Genomic DNA, 23,376 nt, shown 5'->3' on the forward strand with positions numbered 1-23,376 from the left:
ACTACTACCTAAGGATTCAACCAACAACAAAAGAGCGCCTTCGCCTCCAGGCCTTTCCGCACACTCCGTCCCGTCCAGGTTTATTTTCTCCGCCCAATGCGATCGTTGCCATCTTATGCCCTCGCAAGCTTACTCCAAAAGCCTCCGTAAGGGAACCGAAAAGCAGCAAGCTTCTCCCTTTCCCTTTTCCCTTCTTTCCCAGCGACACTGGTCTAGCTCCCGAGAAGTAGAACTCCGAGACACTGGACCACGAACGCGACTCAGACGTGGTGATGAGAGCAACGGCTTCGTTTCCTTTTGCAGAAGAAGAGAGAGAAGTTTGGGAAGAAGAAAGACAAACAATCGGGCAAACTGTACACTAGCATAAGCAGGGCAAGTAAGCAAACGCAACAACAAGAAAAAGGAATGGTCCAAAGAGGAGAAAAGAGGCATGATGACAAAAAAGCAACCCGGGTCGTGATGCGTCCGTCCGTCCGTCCGTCAGTCCTCCCCTCCGTGTGTTTCTCCGACGACGCCTCCAAACGACCAATAAACGCCAAGTGCTCTCACTGCCTGCCGCTGCCCTTGCGCCCGGGCCCGAAATCCGCCTCGACCTGCTTCCGCTCCTTCTTGTTCTTGACCACGAACTCGACCCAGAGCGCCAGGTGGTCCGAGGGGAAGTGGTAGTTGGGGAAGCCGGGGACGCGCTTCATGTAGTCCGTGTCGACCTCGCCGAGCAGGCCGGCGACCTGAAGGTTGTTGGACGAGTACCAGACGTAGTCGATGACTTCTTGGAAGTCGGGCGTGTAATTTGTGAAGGGCAGCTCGCCGACGGTGCCGTAGGATGACTTGAGGCTGAAGGGATGGCTCATGCCGTTGCGCGTGAAGTCTCCGTACTGGTGCTCGCCAAGGTCAGGGTGCGAGCTTGAGAGCGAGCCCTGTGTAATTAGGTCGTACACGCCGGAGTCCAGTGTTGAGTTCATGTCCGAACAGATGATCATCGGGATGTCGAGACCATCGTTGTACTTCATTGAGGGGCCGCATTTGGGGATCTCGCGCTCGGCGCCGTCCACGCTGTCTTCGTTGGCGAAGCGGAAGACTTCCTTGTCCTTGCAGGCAGGCCACTTTGCGTATGTGTCGGAGAGCTTCTTCAGTTGCTCCATGAGAATAGCCACTTGAATCACCTTGACATCGCTGTACCACGGCTCCCAAGCGAGATGGACGTTTGTCGAAATCAGCCTTGAACCGGTCTGTCTGTTCTCCAGGAAAAGGACCACTGCGATGTGGTCTCTTGGCATGACTCTGTTGTAGACGTCGTGCTCGCCCTTCATGTCGGGCCGGTTGATCGCTTCCCTTGAGAAGATGATGAGCTGCTTATCCAAGAGGATATACTTGCTGTTCTTGTAGAACGTGGCGCAACCGTCCACGCGCTTGGCCTCCTTGTCTGCCATCGTCTGCGCGCGTGACTTCGGCCAAAAGACACCCTTGTAATCTTCAGCTGCTAGGTTCGGACGGAAGTACTCATTGTAGCTCTCAATGTCCACCTCTTGCAAAGCCACGATATCGGAGTTCCTGGCGCGCACTTCGTCCAGAATCACACCTCGTCTACGTGCCCATGTCAGGGCTTCCGAGGGTGTGTAGCCGTACGCTGCTTGCGTTGCGGCCCTGTCGCAGAGAATGTTCCAGCTGAGCACGTTGAACTTGTCGGCATCGGGCGAATCCATGTCGTTGATGGAAATCCAGACTCTGTCCTCTGGCGGCGCGGGCTGGTCGGCTTGCTCTCGCAGGTACTTGACAAGCTCTTGGGTTCCATGCTCAGCGAGGCGGTCCACGTAATCCGTTCGCATGGGGTTCCCTTCAATGCCGAGAAGCTCTAGCTGGTATAACGATCCAAGCTCGAACGGGAGGTCCGAAAGCTTGTTCTCGAAAAGCAGTAATCTCTTCAGGTTCGTAAGCATGCCGATCTCAGGAGGTAACCGATAGAGCTCGTTGAACGACAAGTCGAGGACCGTCAGATTTCTCATCTCCCCGATCTGTTCGGGTAGCCATGACAGCTTGTTGTGGTTGAAGTAAATCTTCTTAAGGAAGTTATACCGGAAGAGCGATGCTCCCATGACTTTCAATCCCTGTCCACCGAAATCTATCGCCTGCCAAACGTTCTCTTCCTCTGGCTCATCGGTCGCTCTTCGTCTCTCGATTCGGTCGTCGGCATCTGTTCGAGTGTTGTTTGAGGGCGCGCTTCCAGGTATCCGGCTGACGTGAGGCGTAGTTCTCGCGTAATAATGCGGTCTTTCGGCGGCCGTCTTCAGCTTTTCGTACTCGCTTATTTGCTCGTTCCAATGCGCGGTAGAAGGCTTCGTGAGAGCTCCGGAGTTTGTCGGCGTTCCGTTCTGCAGGTGTGCGGGTGTGAAGTGGGGTGTGGTGTTTGATAAGGTGCTTGTAGAGATGGTGTGCTGGTGGTTAGCAAAGTTGGCGCCGTGCCCGAGACTTCCGTGGTCTTGGTGCTGGTTGTTCAGGTGGTGTCCTCCGTGCGCGTTTGCGTGGTTCTGGAAGTGCTTCGCCAGGTTCATCTGCGGCTGGTAGGCCTGATGGCCCGCGTTGCCGTTCAGCAAGCCATGGTTTTGCCTGTGGCTGCCGTGGTTGAACATGCTGTACGGGTTGTGAGCCGGCGAGTGCGTGCCTGGCGAGCGGTTCGGCGACGGCGTGTCGATGTTGGGCTGGAACAGCCCTCTGGCGTTGCTAATCGGCGAGCCGTTGCGGTGGGAGTGCAGGTTCCTGGCGTGTTGGTTTTGGTAGAGATACTGGCCGCCGGTATGGAACCGGTTGAAACCATCTGCCATCACCGGGCAGCAGAGGAGCGGAGGGAGCGACTGTCCTGGCTTGGCGCGCGCGCGGTGCTACGGCGGTGTCGGAAGAGGATGCTGCAGGTCTCAGGTGGGAGGGGGTTCTGGCCGGCGAAGTCTTCTTCGCTTGTACATGAGCACCAGCCGCGCTCGGCATAAACGACGGTCGGGGGGCGCCGCGATGCCGTGGGCGTGTCAGCCAGCAACTACGCGGGCGCGCAGGCAAAATGCGCGTGTCGAAGGGCTGGCGGCGCGGTGGGCGCGGAGCGGGAGCGCCTGGTGGGCGGGAGCGTGGTCGAGGGCGGAGCGGAGGGCGGGCGGTGGTGGATGCGCGCGGCGGCGGGGCGGATCAATGCTTGAATGGCAACCAGTACCACAAGAATAGTGAGCGGGTAGCAGGATGCTGGGGCGGCGGCGGGCGCGGCGATGGGGATGGCGAGGGCGGTATGGGAGTCGGTGGTCTGCTTGACGTCGGGCTCGTAGCTTGCTGCAAGACGGCGGCCGTGCTTGCTCGCTCTTGTCCGTCTAGCGCGCGGGCTGGCAGGTCACGTGTCGTCCCGCCACTCGCGCTACCGGGCTTATAGCAGCGCCCGCATTATCGCGAACCCTATAGATGGCTAATACTATCGCCGCGCACGGGTGTCGCCCGTCATGGCAAGGAGATGGCTGGGATTGGCGTGCACGGCAACATGGCAAAGCGTCTGCGGATGGCGTGCTCGCGCGGCGGAGTCACAGTACAATTGATGAATTGCGCATCTGTCGTGATGAATACTACTAGCGACACGTTGCCTAAGGTAATGCTTTATCTATCGTACAGCGACCAGCAGCCATGTATTCCATCGTGCGCCTGCGCTTACCGCCGTGTGACCCGTGGGCACGGCAGTGCGCACCGAGAATAGCACCTTCCCGCCGCAATAGCCTCATTACTTGTAGAAATCAAACTTGTCGTGCTCGCTTGTGCCCTTGACCTGGCTGGTGTATGCGTCCTCCAAGTCCTGCTGGATGATGTTGTACCTGTTCTTGCGCACCGCCCTCAGGCCTGCCTCCTGCATGATGGCAGCAATGACGGCACCAGACAGCGGGTCATTGCGCACGATCAAGCTGTCGAGGTCCACCTCAGGCGAGAGCGACATCTTCGAAGCGACCGTGGAGAAGATAAGACGGCGCTCACGCCTGTCGCGGAGGTTGGGGAACTCAATCTTCCTGTCCAGACGGCCGGGACGGAGCAGCGCAGGGTCGAGGGTGTCTGCGCGGTTGGTGGCCATGATGACCTTGACGTTCGCAGTCTGGTCGAAGCCGTCCATTTGGTTCAGCAATTCCAGGAGGATACGCTGCACTTCTCTGTCGGCACCGGTCTGCGCATCGAAACGCTTCGTGGCGATGGCGTCGATCTCGTCGATGAAGATAATCGCCGGGCTGTTCTCGCGCGCCATTCTGAAGACGTCGCGGACCATGCGAGGACCCTCTCCCAAGTACTTCTGCACGAACTCCGATCCGACGACGCGAATGAATGATGCAGTCGTGCTGTGCGCGACAGCCTTGACAAGCATCGTCTTACCGCATCCGGGCGGGCCGTAGAGCAAGACACCTCTGGGAGGGTCAATACCAATCTGTCTGTACAAGTCGAACTGCGTGAGCGGCAGCTCCACGGCTTCCCTGATCTCCTGCTTCTGCATATCCAGACCACCAACATCCGCGTATGAAATGTCAGGCTTCTCGTCTGCGCCCAGCATCGCAATACTGCTGTCAGCCTCGGGCGGCAGGATGTCGACCAGGCTGTTGCTGTGGCGGTGCAGCGCGACGGACGAAGACGGCTTCAGCAACTCGCGGTCCAGCGTCGACAAAATCCTCACAACATAGTTGCTGCCCGTGCTGCTCTGCACAATACCCGTGTTCTGATCGATCGCCTCCATAAACTGTCCGATGACAAGCGGCACGCTCTGTATCCTCTTGATCTCCTCCTGTGCCCGTACAAGCTCGCGCTTGAGCGATCGCTGCTCATCCTTGATGTACTCTTCTTGCAGCTTGATGTACTCGAGTTGTCGCTGGAGTTTCTTGAAGGTCGAATATTGGTCGTCTTCGGCGCTGAGGCCCTCGATGGTCTCGATGTTGATGCCGCCGGCGGTCGGTTTCGGCTGGTGCTTATGCGGCGCCTCCGTGTTTGCTGGGTTCAGCACGTCGGCCATGGTGGATGTCGAGCCTCGCAATTTCTATTCTGTTCGTGTTATTTGATGTCGGTGGTCACGGTTGGGGCGCGATTGAGGAGTGTCTGAGGCGATGAAGATGGTGTTTGGAGCTTGACGCTGGCAAGAGGTGACGAAACCCGGCCGGACTTTGGGAGGCGTGAATGCCTGAGGCGTCAAGCTATCACGCGCGCCTCGCTTCGCCGGCCATATTTCATCAACCCAGACAATCTCGATTACGAAGTAATGAAGTAGATCCTACACATTTGGAAGATTTTGATGGCATGGATGTGTTATTCTGGTCAGCGACGTCTCATATTACCTACAGAGAGCACGCCACCTAAATCTAAACTTGGCTTGCGCCTTGCTCTATTGTATCCATTAATATTGTAGGGCATGGCATGCGAAACAGCTGCTGGATTCCCGATGCACTTCACGACTCAGCTGAAGGCCTTTTCCCTTCGTCTCAACCTCATGTGGCTTACTTGTTTTCCCACCAGATGTTTGGATCTTAGCTCCATAACTCTCCATTGTTTCGGCACACATGAGGAACTGTTCCTGGCCCTGGGTAAGAACATCGTATGGATATTTGCGGACGTGGCATCTAAAAGCATGTCGAGAAGCGGTGGCATCCTCACATGGTACCCATCTGGGCGGCATTGTGTCGTAGATCGTCATCGTAAATCGTTCAGATCATTCATCTCTTCCCCTTCCCTTTCTTACCTTTCGCCCCACCCCCTCCAGCAGCCGATTTGAGCGCCGCATGGCCGTGGTCCTTAATATGCTGGAAGAGCCTCGTCCGCGAGGGAAAAGTGGCATTGCACGTGGCACACTTCTGCGCATCATCCGATTGCTGCCCAGCCGAAGCTTCTGCGGCGGCTTTCTTCGCTCGCTTTTGCGCGGCCTTGCCGAGCTTGCGCTGTTGTTGTGCGGGCTCTGCTTCGTCGTCTGATGCGCCTTCGGTAGGAGTCTGGAGACTTGTCTCCTCCATTCGCTTGCGGATTGTCTCGGGAGAGGCGTAGTCGGAGTCGGCGTCCGAGTCGGAGGGTGAGGAGGTTTGGGCTGACGGTTCTTGTATTTTGCCCTCGGTAGGGTTCGCGTTTTGTTCTGACGGAGAGTCGTCGTTTTCTTCGTCGCGGATCTTTTCTTCGGCATCGTCTTCGTTGCCCTTTAGGCCCGCAGCTCCATTGACTTGGCTTTCGTCCTCGACAACCTCAAACGGCTCCTCGTCGATAAACTCGTAGTCCTCTTCATTGACTTGAGGCGTGCCAGCCCCGCTGTCAACAACATCGTCCAAATCGAGATTCGCATTCTCTTTCTTCATCTTCTTCTGCAATGCATACACGGCCTTCTGATGCTTCTTGCTCTTCTCGTGCGCTTCAAATTGCCTCTCGCTCTTGAACTCCTTGTTGCAAGCCACGCACTGGATGATCTGCTGCTCCTGCTCCTCCTCCTCGCTCTCTTCCAGCTCCTCGGCCTCTCTGAACCTCGTCCACTCAGGAATCTCCGTGTCCTTGATCTTCGCCTCATTCTCAGCCCGCGCCCGAGCCCGCTGGTTGGCCGCCGCGTCCCGCAGCGCCTTTTGCCTCTCCGCCTCAGACTGCGTGCTCGGCGTATATCGAGGATCACGCTTGCGGACGAACGCAACCAGCACGCGCACCGCCTCGTTGAACTCCCTAATCCCGTCCTGCCGCGCGGCGTTGTTCTCCTTCTCCATGAGCCTCCGAATCCGCCGGTCCGGCGCCTCAGACAGCCGATACTTATCCCTCCAGGCGAAACTCTTGACCGTCGCAAAATTCGACCACGCGCTGTAGAACTGCCGTACCACGTCGTCGTGCCCGTCGTCCTTGTGCCCAAACGTCGGGTACTCCCTCACATCCACATCCTCCCACTGCCCCGCCGCCTCTTCCTCTTTCGCCAACTGCTCGAAGGTCTCGCGCACGAAGCCGAAGAAGCCCGACGGCGCGTCCGTGAACTCGACGCCGCTGTTGAACTTGCGCACCAGCCGCGCCAGCTCGTCCGCCGTCGTCATGCGCACATTCTGGTACGTCGGCGCCGCCGCGTCGCCGCCCGCCCCGCCGGCCTCGCCCCGCAGGATCGAGCTCTCATGGCTGTCGTACCACGCGCGCTCCTGCGGGTCCGAGAGCACCTCGTACGCCGCCTGCACTTCCGCGAAGGTCTTGGTCGCTTGCTCCTCGTTGCCGAAGTTGCGGTCCGGGTGCAGCTCGAGCGCTTTACGCCGGTAGGCTTTTTTCAGCTCGTCTTCGGTCGCGGTTCGCGCGGCGCCGAGGAGTTCGTAGTAGCTCGTTTTGGCTTCTGGGGCGGGCGCCGCGGGCGAGCTGGAGGATTGCGAGGCGCCCATGGTCGTGTCGTGTCCTGCCGGCGAGGGCTGGACTCGAGCAGCCGGGCTGGATGTTGGATCGCTTCGCGCTGGCGGCGCAGGCACAGAAGTATGTTTATGACTTGGCGTGCTTGGTGGAGGGGTCCCAGAGATTGGGAGATCAGACTTCGAGCCAGGATCTACCCGCGTGGGCGGCAAAAACGTGGGCCAGAGCCTCATGGCGGCGGCGGTGGCTCGCCAGGCAGCCAGCCGGTTGGACAGCCTCAGGCGAGCCCCGGGGCGTGCGGGGCCTCAGGCCGAGGGCCGGAGGGCGCGCCGGCCGATCTGGCCAATGCGTGCCGGGGCGTCGTGCGCGTTTTCGCCTGGTGGCGAATCACACGGCGCGCAGGCGAGGGCGTGGTGCCGCTGGCGCGCCACGCGGGCCGTGAAGAGAAGGTGGTCGTGTGGCCTCCTACTCCAAGCGTGCCTGGTATATAAGATCTCACCCGCCCCGACGCTATGCGCAAACTTTGTCGCCCGCCAGAAATTCACGCAACCGGAATGCCGCACCGCGATCAACACATCCCTCCCTGATCAATCTGCACCCCGCGCCACTGTTGGACTGCGTTCCGACCCCACGCCTCCCCCAACGACATCATCACTGCATGAGCTTCGGCCAGTGAAGCCGACATGAAGTTTGGGCAGGAGTACGCCGCCGCGCTGGCCAGGGAGGAGTTTCCTCAGCACTGGCTGGCCTCGGCGATCGAATACAAGCAGCTGAAAAAATGCATCAAGAAGGTGCAACGAGAGCTTATGGACATCGGGCTGGATGCGCCCACGATCGACAAGCTGGCGACATGGCTGCAGGCGCCGGTAGACGAGAAAGCAGCTGAAGGCGAGAAAGCGAAAGAGTTCGTTTCGATTGCCAAACCAGAGCTTAACACAATTGAGGAGGAGTTTACGCCGCAGCTGAGGGTCCTGGTTGACAGCCGGACCGGAACTCCGCTCGATGCCACGCTTGCGCCCGAAACGAGGTCGAATCTTGAGAAGCTCGCGAGGAGTGAGATGCTCATTGCTGGCCGCCACGCCGAGCTGGGTCACGCGCTGCACCATGTCGACGCTCTTCACTCGCTGCGAAACGACGAGTCGGCTTCGGATGAGTCAGATAAGGATCTGCCGACCGAAACCAAATGGGTGCAGATCCCTCTGGTATCCGCCAAGCGCTTCTTCGACACGCTGGAGCCTAAGCTGGATGAGCTGAAGGCCCTGAATGAGGCGGAAGAGAAGAAGCTGGAAATGGAAATCCTCGATCTGGGAGACATGGTGGAGAACGTCACGGAACCAGTCCGCGAAGGTTTCGAGGCCAAGCGAAAGATGAGCTACAGGGATCTTTATTTCTGGCGGGAGATGTTCCGACTGTACATGGAGAAGCCTATCTTCTACTCCGAGGCCGAGCGCAATCGAGGCGCGCTGAGCTTTCAGGAGGCGAAGAGCAACCTGGAAGCCTACGACAAGCAGCTTAGAGCGACTGGTCTTCTTGCTAAGATGAAGACGCCACTCGCCCAGAAAGCCGCCCAGCGCTTCCTTGACCTAAACGTGGACATCCTTCGCATCATGCACTTCCAGGAGATGAATGCCCGTGCGATGCGTAAGATTCTCAAGAAGTTTGACAAGCGCACGCATCTCGAAGGTCAGATCTTCATGGCAGCAGTGCACAAGAAACACGCGGCGCTGCTCGCCTCAGGCAGCAATTCCGGCAGCTCTTTCGCCAACTCAATCGCGCGAGATCTTCAGGCCGAGCTGTCCACGAAAGTCCTCGCCATCGTGCCGCAGATAGAAGACTGGACGTGCCCGGTATGCTTGGGCATGGCGTGGCGTCCCGTGAGCCTGGGTTGCTGCCGCTCGGTCTTCTGCATCCGCTGCATCATCCAGCTGCAAGATCAGAAGATGACCAGATGCCCGTGTTGCAACGCAGAAGCAGTCATGGGCGCAGACGGACGGAACCTTGACTTCGAAACGATGGATTTTCTCGAGAAGTACTTCCCCCTCGAGGTGAAAAAGCGACAGAAGGAAAATGAAAGAGCACTGCTGGAGAGGACTTATGGCGAGGAGTTTGTCAGGCCGCCATCCTGCACGGTCATGTGAACACCTTCTAGTTTCACGAGAGCGATTTGAGCGATCGGCGTCATTCCAAAAGGCGCGTCGGATTTTCTTGTTTTGCATTTTGAATCACGGCGTTCTCGGCTTTCATGGGCAAGCGGATGATGATGATACCCCCCCACACCCCTAGCCCCGCATACATGAACGCTGGTCACGTCAACCCAGATAGATATTATGATTAATAATTGACTACTCCATTCTTCATCATTACGGTCAGCCTTCGACCGTTGAACGTTTACCACAGAATCCATCTTCCAACACACGCACCTACACAATCGACATCATCCCAAAATGGGCACTCATCCAGATTCCAACCTCCACCCCGTCGCCACCGGGCCGGCCAAAGCAATCGTAGACGCCCACCAAGCAGAGCAGCCGCTCAAGCTCTACTCAGGCTGGTTGTAAGTCTCCCATCGATCACAGTCAAATCTTCTAGTAACCCAAAAAAATAAAAATACAAAAAGTCACAAAATCTACCCACCATCAGTCTCAACATCCCAACCTCGATTCAATCTAACCAACCGCCCAGCTGCCCCTTCGTCCAACGCATCTGGTCCATCCTCGAACACAAGCGCATCCCCTACCAATACATCGAAATCAACCCCTACAACAAAGACCCCTCCTTCCTGGCCCTCAACCCCCGCGGCCTCGTCCCCACCCTCGAAGTCCAATCGCGCGACGGCCACCCCAAACCCCTCTACGAGTCCACCGTCCTCGCCGAGTTCCTCGACGAAGCCTACCCGAACACCGGCCCGCGCTTGCTGCCCGAGGATCCCTACGAGAGGGCCAGAGCGAGGATCTGGGTCGGCTTCTGCACGAGCAGACTGGTGCCGGCTTGGCATCGGTTCTTGCAGTTCCAGCCTACGAGCGACAGAGAGGGGTTGGAGAAGGTCAGGGGGGAGTTCGTCGGCGTGCTGAGGGAGTTCGCCGCCGAGCTGCCTGCGGGTGGCAAGGGGCCGTTCTTCCACGGCGCGCAGCCGGGGATGGTCGACTTCGTCGTCGCGCCGTGGGTGGTGCGGCTGTGGGTGTTCGAGCACTTCAAGGGCGGGCTTGAGATTCCGCGCGAGGGCGAGGGGGGCGTTTGGGAGAGGTTCGCGGCCTGGAAGGAGGCGGTTGAGGACCTGAGGAGCGTGCGGGAGACGTTGAGCGAGAGGGAGTATTATCTGCCGATCTATCAGCGGTATGCGGATGATACGGCGCAGAGCGAGATGGCGAAGGCGTCGAGGGCCGGTAAGGCTGTGCCTTGAGGTCGTGATGGAAGCAGTTGTAGGAAGGGTACCAGCGGCTGGGTTGCTAGGGTTAGGGTTGGGGTTAGTGCCGCTGGCTGCTCGAGTGACCCATGAACGAATTTTGCTGGATTTATGGTATTAAACGTTGAATTGCAACTTCGAGATAAATCAGTGGCATCTCCTTGTGCAATTTTGCCTTCGTGGTCGAGCTCTGTTGCGAAGAAATTGAATGTTGGTGTCCATCGCATACTGTGGCGTGCACAATCACAAATTGTCAACCCTTCAACGCCGAATACTCTTCAAAACACCACACCTTTCTATACATGTTAATCGAGGCACTTTCGAGGTGTTTCAAATGGACAGCCGTATTTAGATTAATAATCAAGGTTCCAACCCTACCATAATTTCATGGAAGGGCATGGATACCATGACAGTTTAGACAGTAACGATTAATCCGACATGGTCTAACACTTGAAAGCTCACAGTGGAATGCACTGAAATATCCATTTCTATACATCTTTCGTTTTAATCAATCATCATCGAACCGCGCCTGTTTCCGGCGAACATCGTCATCTTTCGCCTCCAGCGCCTACGCTCAACGACACAATCATCTCTCTCGTAACACCATTAAAGCCCGATGTCAAAACAAATCTATGCCTTGACAAGCAGGGAGTGACCAGTCATCTCCTTGGGCTGGTCGAAGCCCATGACCTCAAGGACGGTGGGGGCGACGTCGCCGAGCACGCCGTCGGTCTTCTTGAGCGAGTAGCCGGCGGGGGCGTTGGCCATGACGAAGGGGACCTTGTTGAGCGTGTGGGAGGTCTTGGGGCCCTTCTGCTCGTTGAGCATCTCCTCGGCGTTGCTGTGAAAAAGTCAGTACTTGTTGAGGCGTCTGAGAAGGAAGAGGTGGAAGCTTACCCGTGGTCAGAGGTGACGAAAAGAGTGTAGCCGTTGGCCTTGCAGGCCTCGTACACCTTGCCAATGGCCTTGTCGGTCTCAGAGACGCCCTCGACGGCAGCCTCGTACACGCCGGTGTGGCCGACCATGTCGGGCGGGGCGAAGTTGTTCATGACGAACTCGTACTTGCCCTCGCCGATGCGCTCGGCCATCTTCTCGGCCACCTGCATGGCGGACATCTTCGGCTGCTTGTCGTAGGTGGCGACCTTGGGCGACGGAATCATGTCGCGGTCCTCGCCGTCGTACTGCACCTCCTGGCCACCGTTGAAGAAGAAGGTGACGTGCGCGTACTTCTCAGTCTCGGCGATGTGGGACTGCTTGACGCCCTTCTGAGAGAGCCAGTCGGCGAGAACGTTGTCCATGACTTGCGGGGCGAAGGCGACGGGGAAAGTGAAGTCGGTCTTGTAGCGGGTCATGGTGGTGATGTCCATGTTCTGAGGGTAGGGGAAGTCGGGCTTGGGGCTGCGGTCCTGGTCACCCATGAGCTGGGTGATCTCACGGACACGGTCGGAGCGGTAGTTGAAGAAGAACAGGGTGTCGTTGTCCTGGACACGGGCCTCCTTGCCGTTGACGATGATGGGCTTGAGGAACTCATCGGTCTCGCCGGCCTCGTAGCGCTGGGCAATGGTTGCGACAGGGTCGCTGGACTCCTCACCCTCGCCGGTAACGAGACCCTTCATGCCGACCTCGACGCGGTCCCAGCGCTTGTCACGGTCCATGATGTAGTAACGGCCAACAACCGTCGCAACCTTGCCAAGGCCGATGTCCTTGGTGAAGGCGAGAAGGTCCTCCATGTGTCCCTTGCCGCTCTTGGGGTCGCAGTCACGGCCGTCACCAAAGAAGTGGATGTAGACCTCGGGGACCTTCATCTCCTTGGCGACCTTGAGCAGCGACTTGAGGTGGTTGATGTGCGAGTGCACACCGCCGTCGGAGACCAGGCCAAGCAGGTGCAGTCTGCCGTTGCCGTCCACGGCGCGCTTGAAGCTCTTGACGACATTCTCGACCTTGTTCATCTCGCCCTTCTTGATCGTCTGGTCGATACGAACGACATCCTGCCACACGACTCTGCCGGCACCAATGTTCAAGTGGCCGACCTCGGAGTTGCCCATGAGGCCCTCAGGCAGGCCGACGGCGAGGGAAGAGGCGTCGATCTCGGTGTAGCCCTGGGCGTTCTTGCTGCCGTCCTTGGCGAAGTCATCCATCCAGGGAGTGTCGGCATTGAGGATGGCGTTGCCCTCAGGCGGGCTGGTGGCGGAGGGAATGCCCCATCCGTCGATGCAGATAAGGGCGACCTTCTGGTTGACGTTGACCATGGTGGCCAAGATGCGGACTGATGGGTGTTAGCAGGCGAACAATAAGCTGTTATCAGGGGAGAAGAACAACTCACTCTATGTGTATGGTATGTTCCCAAGAGAGGCTTGAGTGAGTGAATGGGGGTCGCGGGGTGGTCGCAAAAATGTTGAACCCCGCCAAACATCCACGCGCTCGGCCGCTTGTGCGGGCCCTGTCTCCGTCATCAAAGCCACGCGCAGGGCCGAAGACAACACCGCGCCCACTCCGCGGCTCTGCATCGCATTGGCCTGCATACCAAATTTCGCGCCGGGTGTAAGTGAGGTGTCACGACCACCGCGCCGCTACGCCCGCACGGAGACCTGGAGACCGCGGCACGAGGAAAATCCGGAGCGCCCCTCTTCGCACGCGAGAACCGCTCCCCGTCCTGCTCCGCGCTCCATCCCTAGATCACCGTCCGCGAGACCCACACGCTGTCAATACCACCCGACATGGCCTTCACGCAGTCCTTCGGCGCGTCCACGACCGACGCGTCTCGGCCTTCTTCGCAGTCGCAGCCCGAACAGGTTCCGTTGCCGCCGCCGCAGACCTTCGACATCCTTCCTCCTCTCCACGAGCTGCTCGCGCGCATCGACCATGCCCCGAATGATCCCATCCAGGCCGCTACTGGCGACGGGGATGTAGTCTCATATGCGGAGCTGCAGCCACTCGAGCCCAAGGATCTGCCGAACGAGGTTGCCGCGATCAAGTCGAGGATTCGCAAAGCTTTGCGCGAGCTGGAGAAGCTGCCGGACATGGGCCGAACCACAGAGGAGCAGGAGGAAGAGATCAAACTGCTTGAGGAGAAAGCAGTGAAGCAAAGAGAGGTTTTGCGAAAGCTCGGAGAGGTTGCAGGGAGCAAGATGCGATGAAGCAGTCCAATGCACCGAATGACTGCAGGCGAAACCACGTCTCCAAGCAGTGGTATGGGAAGCTCAAAAGGCAGCGGACGCACGACGTGCTCTGCGCTGCTATCGTGGTCCACTTGACACAACGGGACGTCGGTGCTGCCTATCATATCTCGCCCTCGTAAACCCACGGTTCAGTCATTCAGCAGAATGCTGGGCGTTGGTATTTTCGAAGGCCATACGGATTAAGACTGATTACCGCTCACGATTGCCGCGAGCGAGTATTTGGAAACATAATGGACCGTGGGTCCTTCTATTCCCCGGGGTATGGTGGTGGCATGCGCGCCACCTCCCCGCCGGCGTGGCCTGGCCCACCCGGAGCTGAGTGTCGGCTTGTGAACCGGGATGGAGTCCGCTCGAGCACGAAGGACGAATCTTTGGAGGCATTGCAGCTCTGTTGTACGCCTGACTGTGAAGGAATAATCTCCCTGTCACTTGGAAAAAACCTCAGAAACCGCAGACATGGCCAATACATCTTAGGGCACAATGCAGTAGGTTACCATTGCAGATGGCAGGGCAAGTCCATCGCGTTACCCAACGGGGCATATCGCAACCTCGGCCCTAACTCCTCCATCTATCTGCCGATGCAACTACCCACGTTGCGCATGCATGTCAGCGCATGACAGGCTAGGCGAATTGCGGGGATACCGCACGTCGATCTCTGGGGAACATGGGAGGGAGCAAAGGCTTGTTGTGGATACCTCTTTGCTGGGCATGTTTGCGGGGAAAAGCATAGCATGCCGGATACTGCTATCAGAGGCATTTAAGTACCGTTTGAAAACAGAGCCTTCTCGTAACTTCGCAAGCATCTCTCCAGCCCTTGGTCTCATCACCAAAACATTTCCAAGATGGACACTCACGTTGCGGATGACAAGCTCAAAGAGCTCCACGTTGAAGATGCGACTGTCAAGACGAACAATGAGGCTCTGGATTACGAGATCGATCCTGTAACCGAGAAGAAGCTCTTGCGAAAGATCGATCTTCATGTGGTGCCGATCCTATGGTTCTTGTTCATGTGTGTGCCATCTGCTACTGGTAGTTTTGCTGTACAGGCATGCTGACATTGAAACTTCAGGCTCGCCTTCTTAGACAGGACCAACATTGGTACGATGACCCGTGGCTATTTGTGCACACCTCCTCGACTGACTCGCGACTCTCAGGCAATGCCAGGATTCAAGGCATGACGGAGGACTTGAACATGACTGGCGATGATTACAATGTGGCACTGTTCACCTTCTTCATCACGTACATCCTCTTCGAAGTAGGCCTTGCCAACGACGATCCATCATTGAAGGACTCTGCTGACATTGAATCTACCTTTAGGTCCCGAGCAACATCATCTTAAAGAAGGTCGCTCCGTCCACTTGGTTAGCAGCAATCATGTTCCTGTGGGGCGTCGTAACCGTCGGACAAGGCCTGATCACCAATCAAGCCGGACTCGTGGCTATGCGACTGTTGCTCGGCCTGTTCGAGGCTGGCTTCTTCCCCGGCTGCGTGTACCTCATCTCGATGTACTACAAGCGCTACGAACTCCAGTGGCGACTGAACTTATTCTTCTGCGGAGCTATCCTGGCCGGAGCTTTCAGTGGTCTGCTCGCCTATGCGCTTGCGAAATTGGACGGCCTGGGTGGACTCGGAGGGTGGAGATGGATCTTCATCATGTTTGTTGGCTTCCTCCGGGTGCGGGAATGTTCAATGCTGACAATCAATAGCGAGGGCATAATCACATGCGGCATAGCCGTGATCGCCAAGTGGCTCATCCCAGACTGGCCCGAGACCGCGAAGTTCCTGAACGAAGAAGAACGACGCCTCCTGATCGCACGCCTGAGCGCCGACGTAGCAGACGCCAAAATGAACCGCCTCGATGGACCCGCACGCAAACGCGTCTTCAGCGACTGGAAGATCTACTGCGGCATCATCATGTACATTGGCATCGTCAACACGGGCTATGCCACCAGCTTCTTCACGCCCACCATCATCCGCGAGCTGGGCTATACCGCACAAGCGGCCCAAGTCCGCAGTATTCCCGTCTTCGTCGTCGCCACAGTCATCTCCCTTGTCGTTGCCTGGACCGCGGACCGCATGCGCCACCGTTTTGCATTCTGCATCCTCGGCATCTGCATCGCGTCCGTGGGCTACATCATTCTTTTGTGCCAGGACCAGGTCTCGGTTGGCGTACGCTACTTCGCCATCTTTGTCATTGTCAGTGGAGGCTACACTTGCCAGCCCGTGACATTGGCCTGGATCCAGAACAACATGACCGGCCACTACAAGCGCTCCATCTCCTCCGCCATGATGGTCGGGTTTGGCAACTGCGGCGGCATCATCGCCAGCAACATCTTCATTACCAACCAGGCACCGCACTACACTGTCGGCTACGGCACATCGCTGGGTCTCCTGTGGATGTGTGCGGCGGCTTGCGTCGTGTTACTACTAGGCGTGCGAATGGAGAACAAGAAGAGGGATAGGGGCGAGCGCGACTGGAGGCTGGATACGATCGATGCGGACAATCTGGGCGACGACCACCCTCATTTCAGGTTTACATACTAACCTGCAACAAGATGCCCGGTCTCTTCAACAAGGGCATGTCTATCGCTACGACAAACCGAAGGTCCTCAGGGTATATTCAATCTACTTCACACTCAACACAGCAACATTAGATGCTCAAATCAAAGCCACTCGCGTGCGCCTAGGCCTCCCATGTCGTCTCAACATTCCTCCCTCCTGAACTCATCCTCTTTTTATACGCGTCCACAATCCTCTGCTCCTCTTCCGGCTCAAGTACGATTCCAAACTCGAACACAGACCGCACCGATTCGCGATGGAGACAATCCCGCCAGAGCGACGGCTCTTCCGGGCTGTGGCGGTGCTTTTTGTTGGGACGCTTTGGCTTGTTCGGGACGACTTGGTGTCTGCTTGATGTGCTGGCTGTGGCGCGGTTTTCGGGGCTGCTGATGACGGGCAGGTTGGCGTAGCTGATTGCTCGGCGGAGGAGGGAGCCGCTGTCGGGATTGGAGCTCGAACTAGAGCTTGCGATGGAACTCGAGGTGGCGTTGGATGGTCCTGCGGCGACTTCGTCCTCTTCTTCGGTATCGCTGGGAGTGGCGGAGTAGCTCAGAGGAGAGCGGGCGGTTATCGATGGGGCTTGCGAGAGGGCTAGGTTGGCCATGTAGGCCCAGATTCTGATATCCCGCTGGGATGTTGATGTTGATCCGGACATGACGCCTGGTAGGATAGTATGATGGATTTCAAGTCAGAGTGTGGATTGTATGATATGCTGGATCTTGCAGAGCCTGTGAATGAAGGCGAATCGATGGACTTAGATGCGATGCAGGTCTCATGTGGATGGGTTGACGATGCATGATGGATGGAATTCAACTCCAATGTTCGGTACTTGAAAGATGGAAGCAGTATTCACTCTAGTCAATGCTATTGACTTTGAAAGCGTCGCTGTCATCGATGAATGCAAGGGCTTCATTGGACCTACAGTTCGTCGCACCCATCCTATAGGCATCGCCTTATATTCAGGCTGACTCATCTCAACCAACCAACAAAGCTTATGCATAAAGAATCCCAAGACTTCGTTCAGACATCCCTAAGCCGGCACAGCCCCATCACACTTCCCTTCCAGCCCCGCAATACTCACATCCTTCGCCGCGACCCCGTCGCCAAACTCCCTCACCGTCGCCTCGCCAACAGCCTCATACTCCTTCCACCCCTCACTCTGCAAGCCGCGCACACCCTCCCTCGCGAACGCAACCCAAGCATCCTGCATCGCATGGCTGGTCTCATACTCCAGCTCCGTGGACTCGCCCCTGAAATTCGGGTGAGTGCCGAACAGCATCGGCAGCTCGGCGCTGTGGAATGCGCCCAGCCACGGTGCAGGCGATAGATTCGTCCAGTTGCCTGCGTACAGGTAGCGGTAGGTGTCGAGGCCAGTTTGCTGGCGAAGACGCGCGGATTCGGTTGCCGGGCAGAAGAAGGTGCGCAGGAGGCCTTGTTCGGCGAGCGCGGGGTCGGGGCCGGAGGGGTCGTAGGGCGCGAAGGGAACGCCGTCTTCGGTGTTGGTGCCGATTATGGCGGGCTGGGAAGGTAGGTATTAGTGAATGTTGGGGAAGGGGGTTGGGGTGGTCTGGTGATGGGGAACTCACGATTTTGGCTTGCTTTCCTTGGAGCATGCGCTCGCTGTAGTTGGAGAAGACGACCTTGTCATCCACGACGGGTCGGAATCCAAGTGCGGGTTGCTGAGCGCTCTTCGCGTACGTCGCGATGAAGTCGTTGATCTTGTCGGCGTCAACACCTCGCATGCACGATAGCCTGCCAGACGCGTCGTCGTCGAAGCCGCCGCACCCGACGTTCTCAGCGACGAAAGTGAAGTTCGACTGTGCGGTGTCCGCGCTGGTTAGCGCCGACAGACTCGTTCCGGAGTCGAGAGACATGCCGGCTGCGATCGGGTCTTCTGGGTAAGTGAAGCTGTAGTAATCCACGCTGATGGACCCGGCCGATTGGCCCCAGATGACGATGCGGCTAGGGTCGCCACCAAAAGCCGCAATGTTGTCCCTAGTCCATTCAACGGCAGCACGCTGGTCGAGAAGGCCCACGTTCTGGTCCTCGAGCCCGGGAGCATTGGGGTGGCCGAAGATGTTTACGCGATAGTTGAAGGACACGACAATGTGATCTTGAGTGCGCTGGACCATTTGCGTGGGGATCTGGGCGGGCACGTCCATGCCACCGGTGCCTTGAGTATCTCGTCAGTACGCTACCATTGTGTTTTCCCAGATGAGACTCACTGAATCCTCCGCCATAAAAGTAGACCAGAACAGGCAAAGTCTCAGCTTTACCTCCACGACCATGTTCCTTTCCTCTTCCCCTGCCACGACCACGGTGCCCTCCCTTGTTCGGGGCCCAAACGCTGAGCCTCAAGCAGTCCTCGCTGATGTCGCCAGTGCGATTCAGACCCTGCAGATTGTACTCCAGGACCTGGTTCAAATACACCGAGCTCGCGTTCGTGTTAAGGAATTGCATGCAGCTTGGGCCCAGCTCCTTGGCTTCGACATCTTGATCTGGCTGGGATAAAGGCTGAGGTGCAGCCCAGCGCAAATCTCCCGTCGGTGGATGCGCGAATGGGATGCCTAAGAATTGACGGACGTCTGGCTCCGTGGTATCTATCTTGCCGTGGACGCGGCCGGAGCTGGTTTGGACGGTCAAGTCATCGTTGCCAGGAGGACCGTGGCCACCGTAAGTTGGCGGATGAGCGGCCGCTGAGGCTAACAGAGTGAATAGTGGTAACCTGGCGAGCATTGTTCTATGATCTGCTCCCAGAGAAAGTGAGACAGTTGAATCGGCAGGCCATGGTGGGTGCAGCGCTCTCTCTTATACCTCAGCCTTTCCATCGTCGAAAACAGGATCACACGGCACTGGTGGACGCCGATCGATTGAACGCTATCCGGCCTCCGGATGCTCCAGCGATTCAGTTGCCGAGAAGTGAGGAGACTTTGTCCTTCCGTCTCCACTCACATCGATCTTGTTCCGAGGCCAAGGGTATTTGATGGTGTTGGTGCGGCAGTATTGGTGGCATCTCGGGCACAAAGGTCGTCTACAGCAGCCATGTCTTCGCCTTGTCAGGTATACTGATAAGAGGTGTACCCTTTGTACTCATTATTGGAGAACAAGAAGATCTTCTCCACGCGACGGCTAAAAGCTGGCGATGACAACAGGGTGGAGTACCTTACGATAGTCCAGGAGTTTCTCCGCATGCGTCAACGGCGTTTGCGGGGAAAGCTTCTGTTGCTGCTCATGAGGACTCTTTTCGTTTCTTCCTCTTTCCCTCTGTCGTGTAATGCGGTTCGAGGTGAGGTAAGAAAGAGATGCGAGCATTATTGAGACGTGAAAACATAAGATCACATGGTCTGGCAGATGAGTTACGTAAGCATTGTCTGAGCATCTGGCATAACCGCCTGGAATTTTGCTGCCATTGGACTCCTCGATGGATGACGAGGAAATCAAAACAAGATAATCATACAGCTCCAATTCTCCCCTCAACCCCCATCAGATCATCATCACCTACTTTCCCATCTTCCCCTTCGCCTCCTCATATGCGCCCTTCGCCTTACCCTCCACCTGGCTCGCAGTGCCCTTCGCCTGTCCCTTCAGCTCCTCAGCTTTGCCCGACGCCTGTCCAGCGACCTCGCTGGCTTTACCCTGCGCTTCGGCAGAGCCGAATCCAGCGGCCTCCTTGGCTTTCTGTGCGAGCTCCTGAGCTTTGTCGAGGCCTTTGACGGCGGCGCCGGAGAGGGTTTGGTCGGCTTGCTTGCCGCTCTGGATGGGATGTCAGTTCGGGGATTGATGGGGATGGAGGATGTCAAGGTAGCTACATACCTCTTTGGCGGCGTCGGTGGCGGATTTGCGGAGGGCAGGTGCCGTGGAAAAGAGGCGGGCGTTGCGGGCGAGAGTTGTGCGGAACATTGTGGCGGGTGTTGTTGGGTGTATTGTATTGATTTGGCGATGGAGCTGTTTCTGGGAAGCGTGGGATTGATGATAGACTGCTTTTGTTTCGTTCGATCAGCTCTCGCAGGTAATTGATCGCTTACAGCTAAGGCAATACCTAAACTATATATACAGGTTTCATGCAAGGAAAGAAGCTTGGTTCGTCAATTCTGACGTCGTCGTGATGGCGAAAGTCTCGTGATGCGCCGATGATGATTCGCAATGCAAGCCACACATCACCCCGCTGATACGAGAGTCTCGAGGGTCTAGACCCTAGATCTATCATCTTGACCTTATTGTAGTGCCACAATGAGCTAGAGTGTCCGTGTATTATACTGCTCAATCCACTTCTTCTGCTCAATCATCTTGACTTTTAATCTCGATTTAGACGAATATCATGTAAGCTCAATGGCAATATACAACACGGATCTGCTTCAATTGACCAACGTGGATTCCAAAAGTCATTTTGTCGAAACTGAATACATGTAGCCTCGACCATGATCGACTAATCCCCTCAGGAGCCTACACATACAAGGCCTTCTGCCACCAGCGACACCTCTCATTCGCCGCGGGATCCCTCATCTCATGAATGCTCGTAACATTCAGATTCTGCACCGTCGCGTTCGGCCCATACATGTCGAAATGCGGCACGCCCTGCCCGTTCGGCTGGCCCTTCATGGCGAAGTTCGTGATGTACTCCTGCAGCGCGACGGCGACCTTGGGGCTTATCACACCGGTCATGTCATCGTCGGACGTTGCGTTGGCGTTGTAGAAGGTGTAGCGGACGTCGAGGCCGTGCAGGGCCGGCGGTACGGAGAACAGGTAGTTGTAGGTTTGGTTGAGGAGGGCGGTCGAGAGGTAGAAGGTGTTGCAGGTGAAGGAGAGCTCGGCGGTCAGGGCGCTGGCGCGCTCGATTTCGGTCGTGTAGTTTTGCGCTTGGCTGCCGTCGAAGATGGGCGGGTAGAGGGTGTTGACGATGTAGGAGAGGACGTCGGGGAATGCGCGCACGGAGGGTAGGATACTGGAGAGCTGAGTCTTGATGTCGGTGGTTGACTTGGTGAAAGGCGAGGTGAACAAGAGGCCCTGGGAGGGTGTCAGCGGGAATGGTGATTTGGAGGGATCTTTCAAGATTGAGCATACCTCGTCGGCATTGTGTCCAACCATGACTTTCACGCTCTTGTCGAATTTGCCGTGCAGGAGAGCTTCGCCGGGGAGGACTGGCAGGAAGTCGCCATCGACTACAGGCCCGTAGGTGAAGCCACCGTATGCGGCCAAGCCGACCGTGACAGCATTGGCCATTTGCAAAATCGAGCTGTTCAGCTTACGAGCTTCCTCGATGGTAGAGACGTTGAGCAGCTTAAGGTAGTTCTGGAAGACCTGCTCCTGCTGGTTGCGAGAGACGACTGGGATGAAGCCAGGAGATTGCGGGATGGCCTGCCAGAGGTGTCAATAAGAGTCTTCCAAAGTTTTCCCTTGGATTGAAAATCATTCTCACCTGACTGAAAGGAGCAGGGCCCTTAAGCCCGTTGTAAGCAGTGATCTGGCTCATGATACTGCCGCCACCGGCACTCTCGCCCATGACCGTGACACGCTTAGGATCGCCGCCGAATTTCTCAATGTGCTTCTGAACCCACTCAAGAGCAAAGCGCTGATCGCGAAGCCCGGCGTTCGAAGCGCCGTCTTCTTGGAAAGTAGGACCGGACAACCAACCGAAAGCTCCCAAGCGGTAGTTTAGCGCGACGTAGATTACACCATCGTCACCACCGTTTTGGCTTGCTGCCAGCAGACCTGATGGGTCGAAGTTCGCCGCCTTGGAGCCGGCAGTGTATCTGTGAGACAAGGCAGGTTAGTGATTGCAATTGATTGAAATCGTTCGTCGGACGACATTGGAGATGGACATACCCGCCACCGTAGATCCAGACAAGCACCGGCGCACCCTTGCCGTGCTTAGATTTCTCGAAAAGGTGCTCCGGAACAACTACGTCAAGGAACAAGCAGTCTTCCGTCGTTCCCGGAGCAGCGGGAGGGATGATTGAGGAGTTGAAAGTTGCAAGGTTGACATCACTGACAGAAAAGTTCGCCGGCAATACAGAGTCGAAATCCGATCGATTGAACGACGTTTCGCCCATGAAATAGCCCATGAGGAACTGCTGTGTAGTTTTACTCCAGAGAGCGTTCGCTTGCGGGCAGATGGGGTCGGGTCTGGGGTCTTGGACGGCGGTGCGGTTCTTCGCCGGCGGTTGAGGGGCACGGAAGCGGTTCTCGCCAGTGGGAGGAGCGGCGTAGCGGATGTTGTTGAAGCGGTACAGCTTCGTTGTGTCGTTCAGCGAGCTGGCGCGGTAGATTTCGTAGCCGAGATCAACTTTGGGTAGTCCTCCATCCTTTGAGGTGGGAGTGGTTGAGGCTACGCTCAGCAGCGACAGAGCCGCTGCGACTGTGGTGAATCTCATTGTATCGGTATATTGTTATTAAGCCCAGGTCAAGGTTGTGTCTACTATTAGATTTAAAGGCAAGACCGTCAATACACGCTTAGACCGTCTCACCCGGCAGTCAAGCGTCCAGTGCGCGAAAGAGTCGCTCAGGCAAGAGAGAAAGGAATCGAAATGCACTCCAGTACGCTCCGCCCAAGGACCTACATGGTATTATACCGCCGGCTCGCTCGGCATTAAACTTTCGTACCAGCGAAGCGTATTGCCGTCATCTCCAGACAATCGTGGAGTCAGCCCCAACCTCGAGTAAGGTTAGTCCGGGTTAGGTGGCACAGTAACGGCTATCATCAACCGAGGCACACAGCTTAACGCCTGCTCGCAACGATGCACGACGATGGCCTCGAAGCAGACGTGGCGTCGCCCAATGCAGCATCTTGACCGCCGTCGCACCTCTTCGCCAGCCAGCCGGACGAGCCAGCGCAGCAAATGCTCCAGCAGCGGTAACGGGCGGATCGATTTGACGCATGACGCGCACCAACCCGCGGTGCACGTT

The 23,376-nt window shown here is 57.0% G+C and overlaps 11 protein-coding genes across 11 annotated transcripts; 4 read left to right on the forward strand and 7 right to left on the reverse strand.

The window, feature by feature from the left end:
• Positions 1–545: 545 nt before the first annotated feature.
• WHR41_04424 (uncharacterized protein) lies at positions 546–2,819 on the reverse strand (the record flags this gene model as incomplete). The annotated part of the gene is made up of 1 exon (XM_069373030.1): positions 546–2,819. One exon carries the CDS (start codon positions 2,817–2,819, stop codon positions 546–548), a length of 2,274 nt encoding a protein of 757 aa, XP_069230268.1.
• Positions 2,820–3,745: 926 nt separating this feature from the next.
• tbpA_1 (26S proteasome regulatory subunit 6B-like protein) lies at positions 3,746–5,008 on the reverse strand (the record flags this gene model as incomplete). The annotated part of the gene is made up of 1 exon (XM_069373031.1): positions 3,746–5,008. One exon carries the CDS (start codon positions 5,006–5,008, stop codon positions 3,746–3,748), a length of 1,263 nt encoding a protein of 420 aa, XP_069230269.1.
• A 694-nt stretch (positions 5,009–5,702) lies between these two features.
• WHR41_04426 (uncharacterized protein) lies at positions 5,703–7,367 on the reverse strand (the record flags this gene model as incomplete). Its single annotated transcript, XM_069373032.1, has 1 exon — positions 5,703–7,367. The coding sequence occupies one exon, from the start codon at positions 7,365–7,367 to the stop codon at positions 5,703–5,705; it is 1,665 nt and encodes a 554-aa protein (XP_069230270.1).
• Positions 7,368–8,015: 648 nt separating this feature from the next.
• Positions 8,016–9,470, forward strand: WHR41_04427 (uncharacterized protein; the record flags this gene model as incomplete). Its single annotated transcript, XM_069373033.1, has 1 exon — positions 8,016–9,470. One exon carries the CDS (start codon positions 8,016–8,018, stop codon positions 9,468–9,470), a length of 1,455 nt encoding a protein of 484 aa, XP_069230271.1.
• A 238-nt stretch (positions 9,471–9,708) lies between these two features.
• Positions 9,709–10,891, forward strand: WHR41_04428 (uncharacterized protein). The gene is made up of 2 exons (XM_069373034.1): positions 9,709–9,886; positions 10,015–10,891. The coding sequence occupies exons 1-2, from the start codon at positions 9,777–9,779 to the stop codon at positions 10,730–10,732; spliced, it is 828 nt and encodes a 275-aa protein (XP_069230277.1). The 5' UTR covers positions 9,709–9,776; the 3' UTR covers positions 10,733–10,891.
• Positions 10,892–11,199: 308 nt separating this feature from the next.
• On the reverse strand, positions 11,200–13,363 carry WHR41_04429 (uncharacterized protein). Its single transcript, XM_069373035.1, has 3 exons — positions 13,059–13,363; positions 11,633–13,001; positions 11,200–11,576 (listed from the first exon to the last, which is right to left on the reverse strand). Exons 2-3 carry the CDS (start codon positions 12,982–12,984, stop codon positions 11,366–11,368), a joined length of 1,563 nt encoding a protein of 520 aa, XP_069230278.1. The 5' UTR covers positions 12,985–13,001; positions 13,059–13,363; the 3' UTR covers positions 11,200–11,365.
• An 89-nt stretch (positions 13,364–13,452) lies between these two features.
• med9 (Mediator of RNA polymerase II transcription subunit 9) lies at positions 13,453–13,872 on the forward strand (the record flags this gene model as incomplete). The annotated part of the gene is made up of 1 exon (XM_069373036.1): positions 13,453–13,872. The coding sequence occupies one exon, from the start codon at positions 13,453–13,455 to the stop codon at positions 13,870–13,872; it is 420 nt and encodes a 139-aa protein (XP_069230396.1).
• An 834-nt stretch (positions 13,873–14,706) lies between these two features.
• WHR41_04431 (uncharacterized protein) lies at positions 14,707–17,389 on the forward strand. The gene is made up of 5 exons (XM_069373037.1): positions 14,707–14,923; positions 14,984–15,012; positions 15,069–15,169; positions 15,232–15,569; positions 15,621–17,389. The coding sequence occupies exons 1-5, from the start codon at positions 14,757–14,759 to the stop codon at positions 16,456–16,458; spliced, it is 1,473 nt and encodes a 490-aa protein (XP_069230395.1). The 5' UTR covers positions 14,707–14,756; the 3' UTR covers positions 16,459–17,389.
• On the reverse strand, positions 17,307–19,564 carry WHR41_04432 (uncharacterized protein). Its single transcript, XM_069373038.1, has 3 exons — positions 18,699–19,564; positions 18,060–18,646; positions 17,307–17,992 (listed from the first exon to the last, which is right to left on the reverse strand). The coding sequence occupies exons 1-3, from the start codon at positions 19,207–19,209 to the stop codon at positions 17,504–17,506; spliced, it is 1,587 nt and encodes a 528-aa protein (XP_069230394.1). The 5' UTR covers positions 19,210–19,564; the 3' UTR covers positions 17,307–17,503.
• Positions 19,565–19,784: 220 nt separating this feature from the next.
• Positions 19,785–20,488, reverse strand: WHR41_04433 (uncharacterized protein). Its single transcript, XM_069373039.1, has 2 exons — positions 20,287–20,488; positions 19,785–20,226 (listed from the first exon to the last, which is right to left on the reverse strand). The coding sequence occupies exons 1-2, from the start codon at positions 20,371–20,373 to the stop codon at positions 19,972–19,974; spliced, it is 342 nt and encodes a 113-aa protein (XP_069230393.1). The 5' UTR covers positions 20,374–20,488; the 3' UTR covers positions 19,785–19,971.
• Positions 20,489–20,755: 267 nt separating this feature from the next.
• On the reverse strand, positions 20,756–23,215 carry WHR41_04434 (uncharacterized protein). The gene is made up of 4 exons (XM_069373040.1): positions 22,297–23,215; positions 21,890–22,223; positions 21,535–21,828; positions 20,756–21,477 (listed from the first exon to the last, which is right to left on the reverse strand). The coding sequence occupies exons 1-4, from the start codon at positions 22,842–22,844 to the stop codon at positions 20,917–20,919; spliced, it is 1,737 nt and encodes a 578-aa protein (XP_069230392.1). The 5' UTR covers positions 22,845–23,215; the 3' UTR covers positions 20,756–20,916.
• Between the last annotated feature and the right edge of the window lie 161 nt (positions 23,216–23,376).

Source organism: Cladosporium halotolerans, assembly GCF_011745625.1.
Source record: "Cladosporium halotolerans strain TM138-S3 chromosome Unknown Sca11, whole genome shotgun sequence".
NCBI classification, from domain to species: Eukaryota; Fungi; Ascomycota; class Dothideomycetes; order Cladosporiales; family Cladosporiaceae; genus Cladosporium; species Cladosporium halotolerans.

What these genes read in the sequence shown, in the direction of transcription:
- WHR41_04432 (XM_069373038.1), bottom strand. Translation starts at nt 19,209, where the DNA reads ATGCTCGCCAGGTTACCACTATTCACTCTGTTAGCCTCAGCGGCCGCT. An exon ending in CTTTTATGGCGGAGGATTCA is followed by an intron (nt 18,647 to 18,698) that starts GTGAGTCTCATC and finishes GAGATACTCAAG; the next exon opens with GCACCGGTGGCATGGACGTG. An exon ending in AAGGAAAGCAAGCCAAAATC is followed by an intron (nt 17,993 to 18,059) that starts GTGAGTTCCCCA and finishes CTACCTTCCCAG; the next exon opens with CCCGCCATAATCGGCACCAA.
- WHR41_04434 (XM_069373040.1), bottom strand. Translation starts at nt 22,844, where the DNA reads ATGAGATTCACCACAGTCGCAGCGGCTCTGTCGCTGCTGAGCGTAGCC. An exon ending in GTCTGGATCTACGGTGGCGG is followed by an intron (nt 22,224 to 22,296) that starts GTATGTCCATCT and finishes CTTGTCTCACAG; the next exon opens with ATACACTGCCGGCTCCAAGG. An exon ending in TTGGACACAATGCCGACGAG is followed by an intron (nt 21,478 to 21,534) that starts GTATGCTCAATC and finishes ACACCCTCCCAG; the next exon opens with GGCCTCTTGTTCACCTCGCC.
- WHR41_04433 (XM_069373039.1), bottom strand. Translation starts at nt 20,373, where the DNA reads ATGTTCCGCACAACTCTCGCCCGCAACGCCCGCCTCTTTTCCACGGCA. An exon ending in CCACCGACGCCGCCAAAGAG is followed by an intron (nt 20,227 to 20,286) that starts GTATGTAGCTAC and finishes CATCCCATCCAG; the next exon opens with AGCGGCAAGCAAGCCGACCA.
- WHR41_04429 (XM_069373035.1), bottom strand. Translation starts at nt 12,984, where the DNA reads ATGGTCAACGTCAACCAGAAGGTCGCCCTTATCTGCATCGACGGATGG. An exon ending in TTCGTCACCTCTGACCACGG is followed by an intron (nt 11,577 to 11,632) that starts GTAAGCTTCCAC and finishes ACTTTTTCACAG; the next exon opens with CAACGCCGAGGAGATGCTCA.
- WHR41_04428 (XM_069373034.1), top strand. Translation starts at nt 9,777, where the DNA reads ATGGGCACTCATCCAGATTCCAACCTCCACCCCGTCGCCACCGGGCCG. An exon ending in AAGCTCTACTCAGGCTGGTT is followed by an intron (nt 9,887 to 10,014) that starts GTAAGTCTCCCA and finishes CCAACCGCCCAG; the next exon opens with CTGCCCCTTCGTCCAACGCA.
- WHR41_04431 (XM_069373037.1), top strand. Translation starts at nt 14,757, where the DNA reads ATGGACACTCACGTTGCGGATGACAAGCTCAAAGAGCTCCACGTTGAA. An exon ending in ATCCTATGGTTCTTGTTCAT is followed by an intron (nt 14,924 to 14,983) that starts GTGTGTGCCATC and finishes TTGAAACTTCAG; the next exon opens with GCTCGCCTTCTTAGACAGGA. An exon ending in CTTAGACAGGACCAACATTG is followed by an intron (nt 15,013 to 15,068) that starts GTACGATGACCC and finishes CGCGACTCTCAG; the next exon opens with GCAATGCCAGGATTCAAGGC.